Below are 18,570 nucleotides of genomic sequence, written 5' to 3'. Positions count from 1 at the left end.
TTGTTCTTTCAAAAGTTTACAACTGAACATTGACTTAATACCGCTTTGAAACTTTACTATGCAGAAGAAAAATACTGCTTTTAAACCATCTAAATGAAACAAGCACAGAAACAGTTTCTTTACCTTGTCAAACTTTGTTAAACTTTCCCTTTATTTTTTAGTAGTTTACATTTTACACAGTACTGTACTGTATTTGCTTTTTGTTTTTTTGTTCTGCTGCTGCCTGAGTGTGTACTTCAGTTCCAAATGAGGTGTGTGGTTGACTGGTCAGTTTGTAACTCTGAGGTTCTACTTTATTTGCCTGGTTATTAACTTAGTGTTGTCAAAATGTGCTGTGCTGTACAGGACATACATTTCAACACTGCTCCATATCCTGGAGATCTTTCACTCCCGGAGACTCACACAAAAAGAAAACACACTGGGAGACCAAGAGGAATGCATCAGTTTAGATTCTTACTACTACAAATATACTTAATCTGGTATTTTTCATTCTTACTTTTACAAGCCTTGTAGAAGAAGTGGTTTTATTTTCCTTTCAAGATTTCAGAGTTAATCTGCTTTATATGCTTCTAATACCAGCAAAGAAAACAGTTAATTGCTGGAAATTTCTTCCCTTTAAAAATGCTCTACTGGCTAAACTGGTGATTTCAAAGAGAGAGGAATACTATCCTAGTTTTGTTAAGTTTTGTAGTGTATGCTGTCCATATGCTAATGCTCTACTATATGTCTGAAAGCGCTCACATAATTCCGCTTTTATACTAGATTATGTCAATGCTCTTTGAAATAATACACATGTAGAAAAGTTTCCGGGGCAAAATGACAAACCAGAAAACAGATCCACTATGGCTATGTTCAGGGGCGGCTCTAGAAATCGGGCTGCCCCAAGCAGCGCGGAGCGCTGCGCCGCCCTTCCCCGGTCCCGCGGCGGGTCCCCTCTTCCCGCGGCTCCGGTTGAGCTCCTGCCGGCATGCCTGCGGCAGGTCCACGGAGCCCGGGGCGGCGGACCTGCCGCAGTCATGCCTGCGGGAGCTCAACCGGAGCCGCGGGAAGACGGGACCCGCCGCAGTCATGCCTGCGGCAGGTCCGCTCGTCCCGGGCTCCGGTGGACCTGCCGCAGGCATGCCGGCGGGAGCTCCACCGGAGCCAAATGCCGCCCCCCGGGAAACGGCCGCCCCAAGCGCCTGCTTGGCGCGCTGGTGTCTAGAGCCGCCCCTGGCTATGTTTGTGGGACGTATGGCAGCCCTAGAGGGAATCTAACTGTGCTTCAAACAGCTGGAGAATGCAGGAATAGAGGCATTTAGGACTAAATAGTTCTACCACTGAAATCAATAGCAAAAATTTGATTGAATCCTACTGGACAGGATTTGGTCCATATCATTTGTGTTGCTAGGCACCACTTTTCAGATGTGAGTGTCACATGGCATACACAATGTTCATGATGCAGTTACAGATTACCTCAGAAAGTTTAACACACATCTGATCCTCCCATCCTTCTTCTGGGGGGTATTCCGGAATAAATACCCAATCCGCACCACAAGCTAATGCACTAACAAGAGCTAGATACCTAGTAAGCACACATTAAGAAAAACACAATTAAAAAGACAATTAACCTTCAAAACTTAGGTTTTATTTATAACTAAATTTTACTAGACACAAACTTGTGAGAACAGTACATACCCACAGTGTCTTCCCATAACTTCTAGGACAAAGGTCCTCTGATGGCTATAAAATGACAAGAGAGATCAACAACATCATTGCAATTGAAAGACCCAATCCAAATCCCACTGAAGTCAATGGGAGCTGGGATCAGTCCCTTACACCAAGAATAACACAGTATAAGTATAAAAGTATAATCACTTGCCTGATGGGGGGAGGGAGGAATTAGTCCTTGAGTGCTCAATACTGTACCCTTTTTAAAACTTTTCACACCCAGATATTATCCAGATACAAGCTGTGCTCAGTAAGGAATATACAGAATGACTAGTGACTACAAGGAGCAACAGGAGAGGGGGAGGGGGCTAAGGTTTCAGCGCAATGCAATAAATATTTCTTTAATTATTTTTCAGCCACTGTACACGCAAACCAGTTTTTTTATTGTAGTGTTGCTCTAAAATATATTGATTTATTTTTGTAAGAGACCAAAACTTTGCATAAAAAATAAAAATAAATAAAGGGTGAAAGAATATTTAATCCATCGATCACAGTAGTGTCACTTCAGGGATTGTAACCATTTGGCTTTTAATAATTCCATTGATTACCAGGCTAACTGTAAAACCAGCATGGTCATTGCTTTATTTGTCAAGAGTGAAACTGAATCAAGTATCTATGTTTTTTCAAATGTATTTCTGTAGCACGGAATACCAATGCATAAGTAGGAGATACTAAAAAAGAAAGCCAAGCTTTAGTGCACCTGCCCCTTTGGCTAAAGTTAGTATACTTTTGCCTTCTGTATATTCTTGCCTACTTGTCTGACAAAGTGAGAAATATCAGTCAAAGTGACAACATAGCTGAGCTGTAACTATGTATCTTTTCTCACCAGTTCAGAAAAGTCTTTTCCAGAGCTCCAGTTTCCTTAGGGTGATCCCTGTGCAGAGAACCACCACCAGGACTCTGTGCCGAAGAGGGATTTAATTAGTGCACAGGGCCTTGTGCTGCTCTGTACAGGAGTGAATTTCACTCTTAAAAAGTTTTGTGATGCTGAATATAGTAAGGTGATGGACAAATGGAAATTGGATTAACAGATCAACTTTTTGCCTCTGGAGATCTGAGTTTAACTCTTGCTCCGATGTGCACTCTCATTGTTTTCCCTTATGGACGTTAGTTCATATCTCAAAGGCACCCCAGATTTTGGAACAGAGTGCAGCCTGACTGTATCCTGTGATCATGAAAGACCCAGGACTGAAATAAGGTATTGCTGCATTTTAGGATGGAGGTTCCCACTGCACAATCATTGCCCAGATTACATTGTATTCTCCCCAAAGTTATAAGCCTCTTTTTTCATCATCATTCATATTTTAATTAGAAAGTTACAAATGAAAACAGAAAGTATATTTGCACAATTCAATCTGGTTAGCAAAATAAATGGATTAAATTTACAAACACAAAACACACATAAAAATGCTCCCCGTCCACGTTTGATCCATTTCTCAGACCATCCTCACCTCAATTCCCTCCCACAACACACAAACCAATTCAAGAGGTAAGAGGTTAACTTTTGCTCGCAATGTAATTCTGGGTCTATGCAGTCTAAGAACCTTACATCACATTAGTTCATATATATGAAGTATTCTATGACAACTAAATGATAAACATGCCTGATTTTACCACTGGGAAAAACTTAATATTTTAAACTCTTGTGTATTCCCACATGCATCCTGTTACCTTTGAGCAGTGGTCATGATGGCATCCACAACTTCAATGATTCTGTGCAAGGCTGAGTCAGTACCAATGGTCATATCCGTGCCACAGAAGTCATTATCTATGGATCCAACCATCCCCACAATGTTGAGGTAAACATATTTCTTCACAGCTTCTTCTTCAATCTTGCCTGCAGAGAAATAGCCGTAAAATTGTCTATTAACAATAGCCAGCCACATGAGATGAAGCAAAATCAGATTGTAGCTGCAATGTATCAATTTAGGGTTTGTTTGTTTTTTTTGGTAAGAGTTAAAATTTCTAAAATAAAAAAACATATTTCCATGGGGAAAAGGATAGCCAAAGCTAAAAAGCTGAATAAAACTTCTTGCAGCAAGAGGACAGCTTTTCTTTAATATCAAGGGTCTTTTGGAACAAACCAAAAGCACTTCATCCCACCGAGTGATTTGCTAGGCCATTTGTTCAGGGAGTTTAGAACTAGTCTTGAGGTTGTCACTCTCTAAAACCAAAAAACATCATTCAGATTACACGCTCAATGTATGGGACGAAGTGAAGAAGTAGAGGGGTGCAAACTGAATTATGGATGTGATGGAGCATGTTCCAGTGGACAGAAAATTCTAAAACAAGGGAAAATATATGGTCATCAGCATGAAATGCTGGGTGAAACCCTTTCTGTGTGACTGAAAGACTCCAGTACAATGTTTCATGACTGATGAATGAATGGGAATGGAGAAGCTGCATTCTAAATCTAAGCATGTCTCTCTCAAACTACAGTGAAAAAATACTGGGTCAGTCATTTAGATTTCTACTTGCAGGAAAGCTACAGAATTTTACCAGAGCCAAACTTGGTTTTTTTTAGAGTCTAATATTTTAGGGCCAAAATACAGCTCCCAAAGGGGGCACAAATGTGACATTGCTAATATATTATACAATGCATATTTCATTCAGTTCCTGGGAATCTTTTTGAGACGTTGCTCAGCGATTAAAAGATGTGACAGCCCAATACACTGGGGGCTGAGTCTGAAAACAAATACGTAGCTTCACTCACATGAGTATTCCTGGTGACTTCAGTTGGAAGACTTACATCAGTATATTATTAGTATATGTGTTTAAGACTAAATTCCAATCTCAGATTAATTATTTTTAGAAAAATAGAAGGATAAAGTAGAGGAAGTGAATTAAAGCAATGGGAACTGGAGCCAACACAAGCATAAGTTGCAATTTATAGCATCAAGGAGACAACCTCACTGCAACCATGTCCACTGCACCATTTTGGTGCAACTGAGCAACATACAATAGTTGGGACATTTTTTATTATTACAGAGGAAGGTGGTAGCAATGTCTATATAAAGGTTGCTTACTACTATCCATTAAAAAGGTTTCTTATAAAACTTTTCTTTGAAAAGTTCTCACACCTCTACCGTTTGTAGCAAGCCTGGATATTGGGTAGGGGTTTCTCCTTGGGATACAGCATGCCTTTTTTGTCCCATGAAATTCCATTCAGATTTGGCTGAGATATTAAGTGTTAAAAATCACCATTGCCCTCTCTTACATGTTCCTCAGGATATGTCTTCACTGCAGAGATAACTCTGGCTCTTATTGGTTGTTGCACCTACCCCCTACCCTATCCACACATGAAAACCTCTCACCCAAACTCATGCAGTAAAGATATAACTGCAGGAAATTTTGGCAGCCTGCCAAAAAACTCACTGACCATTCCCCGGCCCAAGGTCATGCTAGCACCAAACCAGCAGCACCATCACACATTGCACCAATAAGCTGACAGATGTGTAAGCGGAGGTGGGGAGGAAAGAGCTGAGCTGAACCAGGCTTCTCTGTTTATAAACCATTTGCCTATTTATCACTCCCCACCTCAACTGGGGAATCACATGAGGCAGGAGCTCTTCCAATTCCCAGGCTGGGGGCAAGGGGAAGAGAGAGAGAGAGAGGCCAACCACCTACAGATTGACCACATGGTACCAGAAGCCAATCATCCCTCTGGGGTAACACATGGGACAGGGGCACCCCTGACTTCTGCGGGGGAGTGGGAGAGAACTCCAGGCCAGACTGGGCTTCCCCCCAACCAGCCCATCGATCCAAAAACCCACCACCTTCTCAGAGAAAACAGCCTTCTCTGGGTGCCAGCCACTGTTGTTAATCTGGTATTTCAAGAAGTAGCAGTGCTGGAGGTTCAGGGTTCAGACCCTGCTGTTGATTCATGATGGAGAGCTGTACATAATAAAACTTGGTTTTACCTTTTTTTCATTTAATTAAAACTCTAGAATATTACACACATAAAGACTACATTAAAGAAAGTTAGGCTGCAAAATCAAGCACTTAAAACTTAGGAAATGCCAGATTTATGGTTTCCTGTGTGTAACAGAACAGGAGGACTTGTGGAACCTTAGAGACTAACAAATGTATTTGAGCATAAGCTTCCATGGGCTACAGCCCACTTCTTCGGATTCATAGAATGGAACATATAGTGAGGAGATATATATACACATACAGAGAGCATGAAATGGTGGGAGTTGTCTTACCAATTCTGAGAGGCCAATTAAGTAAGAGAAAAAACTTTTGAAGTGATAATCAAGATAGCCCAGTACAGACAGTTTGATAAGAAGTGTGAGAATACTTACATGGGGAGATAGATTGAATGTTTGTAATGGCTCAGCCATTCCCAGTCTCTAATCAAGCCTAAGATGATTGTATCTAGTTTGCATATCAATTCAAGTTCAGCAGTATCTCATTGGAGTCTGTTTTTGAATCTTTTCTGTTGCAAAATTGCCACCCTCAGGTCTGTTATTGAGTGACCAGACAGGTTAAAGTGTTCTCCTACTGGTTTTTGAATGTTATGATTTGTGTCCATTTATTTGTGTGTAACAGGATTGCTGTGTTATTGAGCACCCCTTGTGGCCAGCGATGTCTCTGCAGCTCCCCACCTCTTTTTTTGCTCTCTACTGGGCCCTTTAAGAACTCACAGAGGCATTCTCTGGTTAACAGTATCCCTGGCTGGGGCTAGTTTAATACAAGGATCAGTTAACAGCAACTCAGAGCCCCAAACTAAAATCCATTACAACAACACAAAGAAAGCATCCATTCATTCAATCTGATGTTTTCTCTCATTCCAAGAACTTTTCTTCCATACCAATCTGACCTCTCCCAGGCAGTCCTCCCATCTCTCCTTTGCTGGGGCTCTGACGTCCAGTCCCAAACGCAGTTAGAGTCTCTTGACCCTAAGGAACCTCCTTCTCACTGGACTCTACCCTCCAAGCTCCCGGCTGTCATGGTCCAGCAGAAGCCCTTTTTCTCCCTGCAATGTCCATGAGCATAGCTGCAACTCCCTGGGCTTCCCAACATATTGAAGCCATCTTCTGCTATTTGTAGTGAATTGTCTGATTCCCTCAGGTGTTTCTCCTGGGGGAATACTGCGCCACTACACATGTGCAGAATGTATGTCCCTCGCAGATTTCTTTGCTTCTGTGCAGAAAAATGACTTTCTGACAGGGAAGCAAAAGGAAGCCACAAGAGTGGTCATACGACCCTCCCCAGCAGTATATTTCGGTCGCTCAGGGAAGCCGGCAGAGATGTAAATCACTGTGGGGCAGGGGACAGGACTGGGGAAGACCCAGCTGGTGGCTCCTACCCTGCACTAGGCTCAGCTGCACAGCATCTGGGGCTCTGTCAGATCCACCCCCAGATTTCTCCCCCAGCTGTAGGAAGCTCTGCAAACTGCCCCCTTTGTGCTTCCTGCACCCATTGCTCCTCAGCTGCAGGGGGAGGAATCACTGTACAGGGAGCTGCTCCTCCATACACACAACGCCTGTGCATCCAGACCCCCTCATACACAGACCCTCCTGCCGAGCCTCATTCCTTCCGCACCCAGAACCTCTCCTGATAAGCGCCACTCTCCCTGCACCTGGACCACCCCAACGAGCTACCCGCACCCAGATCCCCACCCTAACGAGCCCCAACCAGCTGAACTTAGTTCCCCACCCCACTGAGCCCCACTCCCCCAGCATCTGGAGCCCCCCACTGAGTTCCACACAGCCAGACATCCCTGCAAAGCCCTATCCCCTCCACACCCAAACCCCACTCACTGAGCCCCAACCTTCACCTGGACTGCCCCTGAAGAGTCCCATTACTATTGCACCCAGAACCCCACAACAAGCTCCTGTGCATCCAGATTCCCCACTGAGCCACCCGCACCCAGACTCCACACAGAACCCTCTCAACCCAGACATGGATCCCCCCACACTAAGCCCCTCCACACTTAGATCCTGCCTTGCTGAGCCTGCCTGCCCAGACCTGGTGCACCTGGCGCGAAGGGGCAGGGCCCTGGGGTGTTTCTGGGACTTGCGCTGTGTCAGGAGTTGGGTGCAGCCTCACTGCTGAGTCCGTGTCCGGGAAGGGAGCTGCACAGTGATCTCCCACCTCCATGCAGCCAGTGGCCCATACTCCCCAGTGCCATGCTGGAGCCTCCATATTTATTTGAAAAATAAAATTTTCAAGAATTTTGCAGAAGTTTAAAATACCCTGCACAGAATTTTTTATTTTTTGGTGCAGCGTTTTTAATTTTTTGGCACAGAACGCCCTCAGGAGTAAGGTGTGGCTCAATCTGCAAGCAGAGATGGCTTAGACCCAGGTTCTCCAGCCCACGGGGCAAGCCACACTGTGACACTATGCAACTTTAATTTGGTCCCCTTTGTGTATGCATTATGATAATCTTTAATTACATGATCCTGTGCTATTTTTCCTCCACAGGAACTCTGGCTTATTCAGAGCACAGGATGGATGCACAAGGGGACTGGAAAGTTATGTGCACACAATCATAAATCTAGCATTTCCTAATTTTCACGTGGTTGACTTTGCAACCTAAATAACATTCTTTGAATGTAACTTTTCTGTGTATAATAACAACATATAATTTTCTTTCAACAGTTGAAGAAGGATTAAGAGCTTTACATGTTCACAGAGATGCAAACTTACCACTTTGTGCCAGTTCCTCTAGAAGTCCACTCCATTCTTCACGAAAGAGATTAGCACCTGTTAAACTACCATCACCACCAATCACACAAAGGTTAGTGATTCCACGCTGAATCAAGTTGCAAGCTGCCTTCAAACGGCCTTCCCGGGTACGAAATTCTTTGCAGCGTGCACTACCAATAACTGTCCCTCCCTGGAAAAAGGAAATAAATCATTTCAAATTTATCTTTGTCATATGTTATGTAAATTGCTAATAATTTTTATGTTGATTTGTTAATTAAGAAAATATTAACAAAAAAGAGTATGGGAGTACACTAGAAAATAACAGAGTTATCCAAATCTCTAGGAAAATTACATTCTAAAAACTATGGTACATGCATATCAGGCAATGAGGCAGGAAACAAGCATGGTAGATAAGAAAACCTTTTATATACTTGAAGACTGTTATCCTGTCTCCCTTCAGTCTTCTCTTCTCCAGACTAAACAAACCCTTTTTTTTCAATCTTTCCTTGCAGGTCATGTTTTCTAGACCCTTAATCATTTTTTGTTGCTCTCCTCTGGACTTTCTCCAATTCGTCCACATCTTTCCTGAAATGCGGTGCCCAGAACTAGACACAATACTCCGTCTAATCAGTGCTGAGAGCAGTGAAAGAATTACTTCTCATGTCTTGCTTACAACACTCCTGCTAATACATTCCAGAATGTTTGCTTTGTTTTACAACAGTGTTACATTGTTGACTCATATTTAGTTTGTAAGCCATTATGACCCCCAGATCCTTTTCTGCAGTACTCCCTACTAGGCAGTCCTTTCCCATTTTGTATTGGTGCAAGTGATTGTGACTTCCAAAGTGAATGTGTCCTTATTGAATAACATCCTATGTATTTCAGACAATTTATCCAGTTTGTCAAGATTTGTCCTTTACAGTGCTTGCAATCCCTCTCAGCATGGTATCATCCACAAACTTCATAAGTGTATTAGCCATATCATTTTGAATAGAACTGGACCCAGGACAGATCCCTGAGGGACCCACTTGATATGCCCTTCCAGTCTGATTGTGAAGCATTAATAACTACTCTCTGAGTACACTTTTCCAACCTACTGTGTGCCCACCTTACAGTAGGTTCATCTAGGCTATATTTCTCTACTGTGTTTATGAGAAGGCATATGCATCTGTATCAAAAGCCTTACTAAAGTCGAGTTATATCATATCTATTGCTTCCCCTCAATCCACAAGGCTTGTTACCCTGTCAAAAAAGACTATTAGGTTGGTCTGACATGATTTATTCTTGACAAATCTGTATTGTCTGTTACTTATCACTTTATTTTATTAAGATAACTGATCTATAATTCCCTGGGTTGTCCTTATTCCCGTTTTAATAAATAGGTACTATACTTGCCCTTTCCTAGTCCTCTGGAATCTCTCTCATCCTCCACACTTCTACTTTTTATATGACTCTTTTTGGAGGATCAGGTCATTAAAGATCTACTGGTTAAGCCAGGGTGGTCTCTTACCATACTTCCTCTTTCGTATGCATTGGGATAATTTGCTCTTGTAGCCTTAATAATGTCTCTTTAAAAAACTGCCAACTCTCCAGAATTCTTTTTTCCCTTAGACTTCATTCCCATGGGATATTACCTACCAATTCTCTAAGTTTGCTAACATCTGCCTTCTTGAAATTCCATTATCTTTATTGTGCTATTTTCCCTCTTACTATTCTTTAGAATCACGAATGCTATCATTTCATGGACACTTTTACTCAAGCTGCCTTCCACCTTCAAATTCTAAATCAGTTCCTCCCTGTTCGTCTGAATCAAATCTAGAATAGACTCTCCCCTAGTCATTTTCTCCACCTTCTGTAATAAAATGTGTCTCCAATGCATTCCAAGAACTTATTGGATAATCTGTGCCCTGCTGTATTATTTTCCCAACAGATGTCTGGGTAGTTGAACATCAAGTCCTGTCTTTTGGATGATTTTGTTAGCTGTCTAAAATCTGTTTAGAATCTGTCAGCAAGCTTTACAGAAAATATATAATCATCAGTATATCTTTTTTGTCATTTATACAAGCTTATTGTCCTTGATTATAGTTTTGCTGCATTTCTAATGCATTCTAGAAAGTAACATTAACATAATGCAGAAGATTTTCTTTTTTCCTAGCAGAAGATGTGAAGATTATTACCTCAGTGTTTCATAATCATTTCCTACGTGGAGTAAAAACAAGAAATCTGAGCCAGGCCCAACCCAAATTTGAGCTTGGAATTTGTACAGTTTGTATTGTCATCTGAAACAGACTGCCTCACCACCGAGTACTTCCTGTTCCAAACCATTTCTTGGCATTGCCCATACGTGTTGAAAGTCATAACAAGCTGATAATGGTAAGATGAAAGTGAGGAAGAAGATAGCTGGGAAACCTGTCTCCATGAATGAGAGTGCAGCACAAACACAGACTTGAAGTGGTTCTAAAAGTAACCAGTCATGATGGAAACAATGAGTAAAATGACTCACATCAGAAACATCAGAAATGATAATAGACAAGAGTCTGTGCTAAGTGAAAGAAGTATGTGACCCATTTGCTGCTAACAGTGGGTGCCTCTATTCAGAAACAAAATTATGAACCAAGTAGAAAAAAAATTATCCACTCCCTCAAAATACTTATTTTTGCAAAATAAAATTAGAATAGGATAGAAAAGAACAGAAAGGCCAGCAAGCAACATCTTTCTTTCTTTTATGTGTTAGTGAAAATGAGAGCTATTTTATGAAGAAGAAATACTGCAGAGAGGTCACTACAGCACAATTTTGTTTTGCACAATGATCTGGTTAAAGAAGCCCACCAGGTATGTGCACTAGCCTCCACATATAATGGTTTCATTTTTTAGCAATTGTTTTGCATATAAATTTAAAAAATGTAAATGTTTACTTTTATTGATGAACAGCTTCCTGGCATCACATAAAACACAGCATTTCCCTAATACAGTACTAATATGACATTGTTTTAAACTTCTGGGGCACAATTCTGCCACTCCTGATTAATGTGTATGCCTAAACATGCATTTAGGAGCCTAACTTTGGGCACCCAATTTTGAAAATCTAAGACCTACATTTTCAAAAGGGGTTACTATTTCTAGGTGCCCGGCATGATATACAGTACCACATAGAGGTCTGATTTTTGGAAGGTGCTGTGCATCAGTTATCTGGAAATCAGGCCCTATCAACAGGTGTTTGAACTTGGATGCCCAAAAATGGAGCCAGTCAACATCACTGACTACTTTTGAAATTCTTGGCCTTGATCTTCAAGGTTAAAAATTCTGGGCTTTGCTTTGTTTTCTGTTGTTTACAGTACTTACCACTTGCAAGATGCTTGAAACACTTTCCCATGACACTTCAACAATGTTGTCACCTCCATCAACCATACCTTGGTAACCCTGAGACAAGAGAAACATATTTTAGAAACCTGACATGTCATTCTACATAATATTACTACTGGGTGATGGTCATGTTGTACATTTATATCTATATCTGTCTATATATGCATATATTTTAGACAGTAGTACTCTTCCAAACTCCACCCACAACTTTAGCCCCATTTACATGAACAACAAAAATTATACACTATTATTCACAGTAAATTGTGTTGATGTTCACAATATGATGATATGTGCCACTTGGCTCTAATGGGCTTCTTAAGGTACTTGAATGCACCTATGGGACCTGTTGGCTCATGAGGCTTGGCTTCTTCTTGATTTGAAGGTAAACGACGGCATCTCCCACAAGCCACTATTTGTGGCACTGACATGAGTCACTGCTCTCAATAAACTGTGCAGATCTGTGATCCTCCCTCTCATTTTTGTACATAAAGGATGAAAAAGTTAATAATACTGACAATTAAATGTTCATCACTGGATTGCTGAGTTAACCCTCCACTAAGATGAATGGCATGCACATGATGAGATATCTTTGAGCTATAATGTATCTTAATTAAAACTATCTTTAGATAGGTTTTTTCCTCAAAAAGCATTTTATAAAAAAAACTGATTTAAATAAAATAATCATTTTTTAAATCATTTTTATCCACCCTGTTCAATACAAAAACAAACAAACAAAAAACCACTGATCACACTCCTCAAACTGGAATCCACACAGGGTATCATCAAGCAATTATAACCCTTACTTGATATGGATCATACCCTGAAAGAAATCTTTTCCAAACAGCATACTTCTAAGGCATTTGTATTCACCCATGAAAGAAAAATGACTGCATGATTAATCAACACACAATCAAAGAAGAATAAGAATCAACATCCTGGTGACTGCCTACAGCAGAGGTGGGCAAACTACGGCCCACGGGACCATCCAGTCCGGCCCTTGAACTCCTGGCCAGGGAGGCTAGCCCCCGGCTCCTCTCCTGCTGTCCCTGCTCCCCCGCAGCCACGACATCATGCGGGGAGCGCTCTAGGAGGTGCGCTCCTGCCGAGCAGAGCGGCAGCGTGTCTAGCTCTGGCCAGGAGGCGCGGCTGCCAGACATGCTGCTTTGAGTGGCATGGTAAAGGGCCAGGACCAGGGGCCTGGATAAGGGGCGGGAGGTCCCGGGGGATCAGTCAGGGGCCAGGGAGCAGGGGGTGGTTGGATGGGGTGGAGGATCCGGGGGGGCAGTCAGGGGCCAGGGGGGCTTGGATAAGCGTGGGAGTCCTGGGGGGCCCGTCAGGGGGCGGATGTGTGGATAGGGGTCAAGGCAGTCAGGGGACAGGGAGCAGGGGGGGTTGGATAGGGGGTGGAATCCCAGGGGGGCAGTTAGGGGCGGGGTTCCCAGGAGGCAGTGGTCAGGGGACAAGGAGAAGGGGGGTTGAATGGGTTGGGGGTTCTGAGGAGGGTGGGAAGTGGGAGGGGGCGGATACGGGGTGAGGGCCAGGCTGTGTGGAGAGGCACAGCCTCATACAGTTTTGCAACCCCACTGTGGCCCTCGGGCCAAAAAGTTTGCCCACCCCTACAGTGTAATGTTGAAAGAGTTGAACTACAAGCAGAGTCCTCTCTCATAGGCATGTCCCCTACTCACAACAAATCATATGCTCCTGTATTCCAGACCTACACAAGTGTAAACAAGATGGAATGTTACTCTCTGTTGGAATCCCTGCTCTGCTACAGTAACTACACTGTACATCAATATTCACCTCACATAACTTCTACAGATTCATGTCTTCAAACTACAGTAATTAATCTGCGATTATCCCCAATTTGCCTTATCCTGGAAGGCATTAAGAAAGCTAAAAATTGCAGAATATCAGCAGTTACACATTTGAGTGTATTAAGTGGTCTACTAAAGTATGACAGAATGCATTCCGGCATTCACACCCTACATGCCACTGTAATAATTTTTGTATAAAATACGCCTTGTGAGGTAAAATTGGAAAACTATTAACTCGCTCGTCAATAATACCATAATGAAATGTGGGTAGCAACATTATACGTAAAGTTATGAATTCCCCCTAACTAATGTTAGTAGCACATGTTCAAACCCAGGTGATTAGGCAGAACTGGTCAAACAGGTCTTAAACAAAGAAATGAGCGGTTACCTCAATTTACATATACGTTGTAAACAGTGTCCTCAGACAGCAAGAGGGGAAGACAGGAGACAAGAAAAATCTGCATTTCAGCAAACAGAGGGAAATCTTTCACCGCCCTCCTTTACTGTTTGAATGAATTTTAATTAGGGGTTGCCATCAGAAAAATGCATTTCAAAGGGTGACTAAACTATAAAAGTAAGGGGCAAAACCGCTCCAAGTTATCTCTTCCTATCCATCTCTCACTCTTTCATGGAAGAAGGCACAAGAAACCCGCCCATTTGACTTTGGGGTGAGATTCTGGCCTGAAGTTTGGTCAGCCCTGTTGCTGGAAGCATATGGTAAGAACTTCACCTTGAACCAAGTCTTGTTTGTTAAGTTTAGGAAGCGTTTGATCTTAATTTCTCCTGTAAACATTTCTAACTTTAATGCATTATACTTGTACTCGCTTAAAACATATCTCCTTGAAGTTAAATAAGCTTGTTTTATTCATTAATCCAAACTAATCCAGTGTTGGGTATAAACTGAATTGTGTGGGTAACGCCATTTAGGGTAGCAAACTGTTGTTTACTATTCCCTTTAGATGGGCAATGGACCTAATATACCTGGACTGTCCGGAAGAGGGCTGGACAGTTCAGAATACATGTTTTTTGGGGGAAATTTGGGACTGGGCATGTGTTGGGGTCACCTGCAAGTGGAACCCCAGGCTGCTGGAAGACCGAGAGTAGCTGGTGTTTGCTGACAAGCTGCTGGGGCCAGGGTTGCTGGACCAGGGCTGTGTAACCTGCATACTGTTTGTGAGATGTCCAGGTTGGGAGCTACAGCAGCAAAGCACTGTGAGGCACCCCAAGCTGCAGGGCAAGGGTGACATAACCCCTCACTGGTCTGGATTGCACCCCAGAATGTCATATAAAGAAATATTTCTACATTTTTGGTAAATTTAAGAACAGGCAGGGCCGGTGCAACCATTTAGGCAAACTAGGCGGCGGGAGGAGAATTAGAGCGGCGCCGGCGTGCTCAGCGGAGGAGAGCTGCGACGGGCTCCCAGGCAGGGTTAGCTGCCGCGGTGGGGGCGGGGGGAGTCTCCCCAGGCGGGGTTAGCTGCTGCGGGGGGGCTCCTCGGGCGGGGTTAGCTTCCGTGGGGAGCTAGGGGGGAGTCTCCCCAGGCGGGGTTAGCTGCCGCGGGGGCGGGGTCTCTAGGCGGGGTTAGCTACCGCGGTGTGGGGCTCCCCAGATGAGGTTAGCTGTCATGGCGGGGGGGTCTCCCCGGGCAGGGTTAGCTGCAGAGGGGGGTAACTGATGTGGGGGGGGCTCCCTGGGCAGGGGAGTGGCGGGCTCCCCAGTGGGGGGCTTGGTTAGCTGCCACGGGGGGCGGGGTTAGCAGGGTGGGGGCACAAGGTGGAAGTTTCACCTAGGGTGCGAAACTTCCTTGCACCGGCCCTGAGAACAGGTCAGCCTTGGAAAGGCATGGAAAGGGAATGAATGTGAGCAGTCTCCTAATAACCCCAGAAGAGCCAAGACTGAGAAGGCTTGAACTGAGCACTTATCTTATTAATTTTGAGGTACATAAAGTCAGGAATAGGGTAAATTTTTTACTTCCCAGCGTGAGGATGATCCTCCAGCAGCACAGACACATTATGGGGGGGTCTTACGTGACAGGCCCTTACTGTTATACTCCCTGCAGCAAGGAAAAGAGTGTGCAGCTCAACATCCATACTTCACACTGATCCTCAGATGTATTTTGGACCTCTTATGACCACTGTAGCCTAGCTTGAATAAGAGAACCCTTCACACTGCTCTACCACAGGGTAAAGAGAACAGCCATATAGTCCATGTACACAGACGCACCAGGGCAGGACAGTAACACGGGAGCGTTAAGCTATCTTTGCATACTGCTTCTTGACTTGCACTCTGTGTATTTTGGCTGCACCCAGGGATCTGTCCACTCTCGGCTCCCCCATCATCATGATGCAGGACCCAGTCCAGTACTTCACTGCCAATCGTCCATTAAGTCATACAATAGGGGTAGCAAACCATGCAGATTGCAGACATATTAATTTCGAACCATGGGAGGGACAGGGAATGAAGGGTAGAATTAATATTTTCCTACTACAAAAACAGAATTGGTATGCAAATAAGCAGAGCACTGTGCTCCAGAAATCTTTTGTGCTGTGCTGCCACAACAACCAGCTTCTGAATATTTGGTGTGCTCGTTAGCTTGCCAATTCCTAGAATTTCCTTTCAACTCACAGCCAATTTGTATCCCTTCTTACAAGGGATGAGATGGAGGGGCAGGGGGAAGGAGAAGGGTGCAGGGTAAGAAGTTATTTGGCTGTCTTTCTTGCAAGCTAAAATTGTGGAAAGCTTTTACCATATTTAGCCTCAGAATAACCTTCATCATATTTCATAACATAGTTGAATTAATTTCAGCATTTTGAAACAAAACTTTAAAGTGTCCAATATAACAAAATTTGCTTGATGGTTATTTTTCAAATAGCTGTTACTATTTTTCTTTTGAGTCCAAACTCATGTCCATTTTCAAACTGCCACAGACTATTGGATTAACCATATGTACACATTATTCTGAAGCACATATAAATGTATATGTTGCTTATTTTACCATACAAACTTCAGTGAATGCCTTGTTATGCCATCCGAAGAAGTGGGTATTCACCCACGAAAGCTCATGCTGCAAAACGTCTGTTAGTCTATAAGGTGCCTGTGGCAAATTCAGGCCAATTAACTACCTGGAGAGGGGTAACAATTAGCCAGGAAGGCTTAGCCAGCAAAATAAGGTTCAGCTGGGGCATAGAGACCTTTTTAAACCTCCCTGACAGGGAAGCCAGGGGAAGGAGAGGAGAGAAGCAGGGGCAGCTGCCAGCAGGAGGGACAGCTGAACTCTGAGACTCGCTGCAGGACGGAGGGCATTCTCCCCCAGGGGAAAAAAAGAAAGAACTAGGAGGCTGGCTGAGAAGGAATCAGCCCGGCCTTGGGAGATTGAGAAGGGTTTTTTTCCCTTGTGCCTAGCCTGTGCCTCTGAAGCTAGGACTGACTGAGCTAGCAGCAGAGGGGCAGGTTTTTTTTTGTGGTGTGGTGTGGAGGTGATCGCCCCCAGTGAGTGAGGCTCATGGCAAGCCGTAACTGGGCAAAAAAAAAAAAAATTTTCTTCTTCTAAAATGGAGGATGTGCTGAAGGCACTGATGCAGGCCACTGCGGCCCAACAAGAGGCCACCCGAGTGCAGGTGGCTGCCCAGCGAGACCAACCAGCTGTTGATGAGCCAGGCAGCCCAAGATCGAGCAAACCTGACCGAGGTAGTGATCAGTTGAAGGCCCCTGACCACACGACGACGGGGGGGGGGGGGACCGCGCGACCGCCAAGCAACTACTTGCAGAAGATGATCCATTTCTATGCGGGAGGCCCAGAAAGCCTGCTTTGACATGCCCGCGGCAGCAGCATGGGATACTCTCGGCTGAGCGGAGATCGAGTGGAAGTACCGGGAGACAAAACCCGAGGTCCCAGTTATTCGATCTGATACACCTTGCTCGGGTGGCTCTCCCCCCGGGCATGTCGGAGAAGGTATTAGAACTACTGGTATTAGAACTATCTCAGACCCCGGGAGGAGGCGCCAATATCAGAGGCCAGCCTGAGGCAGGAGGTGAAGGAACCACCGCAGGCCCGGAAAGACTGGAGGACTGGGGAAGAGGGCTCGGGAATGCGTCCGGCAGCCCGAAAAATGGGGGGGGCCCAAGGGGGGGGATATGTGTTATGCCTGTGGTGAACTAGGCACATTGCTGCCCAATGCCCTAACCTTGGGGGCCCTATGCAGTGCGAAAGGGGGGGGGGGGGGGACCGTGGTGGGCTAATCAGTGTCTGGACGATGGTGGTCCCCTCATAGATACATTCGGCCCCCGTTAAGCTGAGCGGGATAGGGACCACCGCATTACTCTCAGGCAGCGTGCGCGCTGGTCTCTGGGAAGCTGGTCAAGCCGGGCCAATCCCATCCTTATCGGACGGACTTCCCGGATTGATGGGCCTCTCCCGGGAAAGGAGGAGGGGGGTGGAGAACCCTGGGGGGCAGGGGCGGCCCAGATGGGGGGCTCCCCTCCTTTCCATGAGGGCCAGGAGGTGTGCTCCCACCCCCCAAGAAACCTCGGAGAGGAGAGAGGAGAGGGAGGGCCGGAGGAGGGGGGGAGGAGATCCCTGGACCCCTACTGGCCTGGGGGGGAGGGGGGAGAGGGGCGCAGCTGACAGGCTGGCCAGGCCCGCCGCCCAGCCCATTTGTTTCTGAGGGAGAGGGAAAGAGGACCCTCCGAAATGGGGGCCTTTTAAAGAAGTAGTAGAGGTGAACGGGGTCCGTGAGGAGAGGAAGAGCTAGACCAGGACCGTATTACATGATTAAAAGGATTTGCTGTATAGAGTAGTCCGGGTCCAAGGGCGAGTCATCGAAACACTCTGGTCCCCGAAGCATCGATGGATAAGATTTTGGCCTGGCATTTATGCAGCCGTTGGTTCGGCAGTATTGTTCCCTCCTGTCCGTGCCAACAACATGCCCCGACCATGCTCTACCAATCATTGAGATATAGCTGTGGACATAGTGGGGCCACTAGAAAAGTCAGCCGGGGCCATCGGTACATCCTAGTAGTATTGGATTA

At 44.7% G+C, this 18,570-nt stretch overlaps 1 protein-coding gene across 9 annotated transcripts in view; it reads right to left on the bottom strand.

Moving 5' to 3' along the window:
- The window catches only part of LOC120398732 (phosphofructokinase, platelet), an 82,257-nt gene that overhangs the window by 45,378 nt on the left and 18,309 nt on the right, over positions 1-18,570 (bottom strand). For all 9 annotated transcript variants that reach the window (XM_039526312.1, XM_039526314.1, XM_039526311.1 and 6 more), the window contains exons 3-7: positions 11,707-11,784; positions 8,365-8,554; positions 3,382-3,547; positions 1,678-1,722; positions 1,456-1,564 (exon numbers count right to left, since the gene is read on the bottom strand). In XM_039526312.1, the coding sequence (XP_039382246.1) occupies positions 1,456-1,564; positions 1,678-1,722; positions 3,382-3,547; positions 8,365-8,554; positions 11,707-11,784 (588 nt within the window). The remainder of the gene's footprint in view (positions 1-1,455; positions 1,565-1,677; positions 1,723-3,381; positions 3,548-8,364; positions 8,555-11,706; positions 11,785-18,570) is intronic.

Source organism: Mauremys reevesii, linkage group 2 (genome assembly GCF_016161935.1).
Source record: "Mauremys reevesii isolate NIE-2019 linkage group 2, ASM1616193v1, whole genome shotgun sequence".
NCBI lineage: Eukaryota > Metazoa > Chordata > Testudines > Geoemydidae > Mauremys > Mauremys reevesii.
This window is presented reverse-complemented; position numbering and strand designations above follow the sequence as displayed.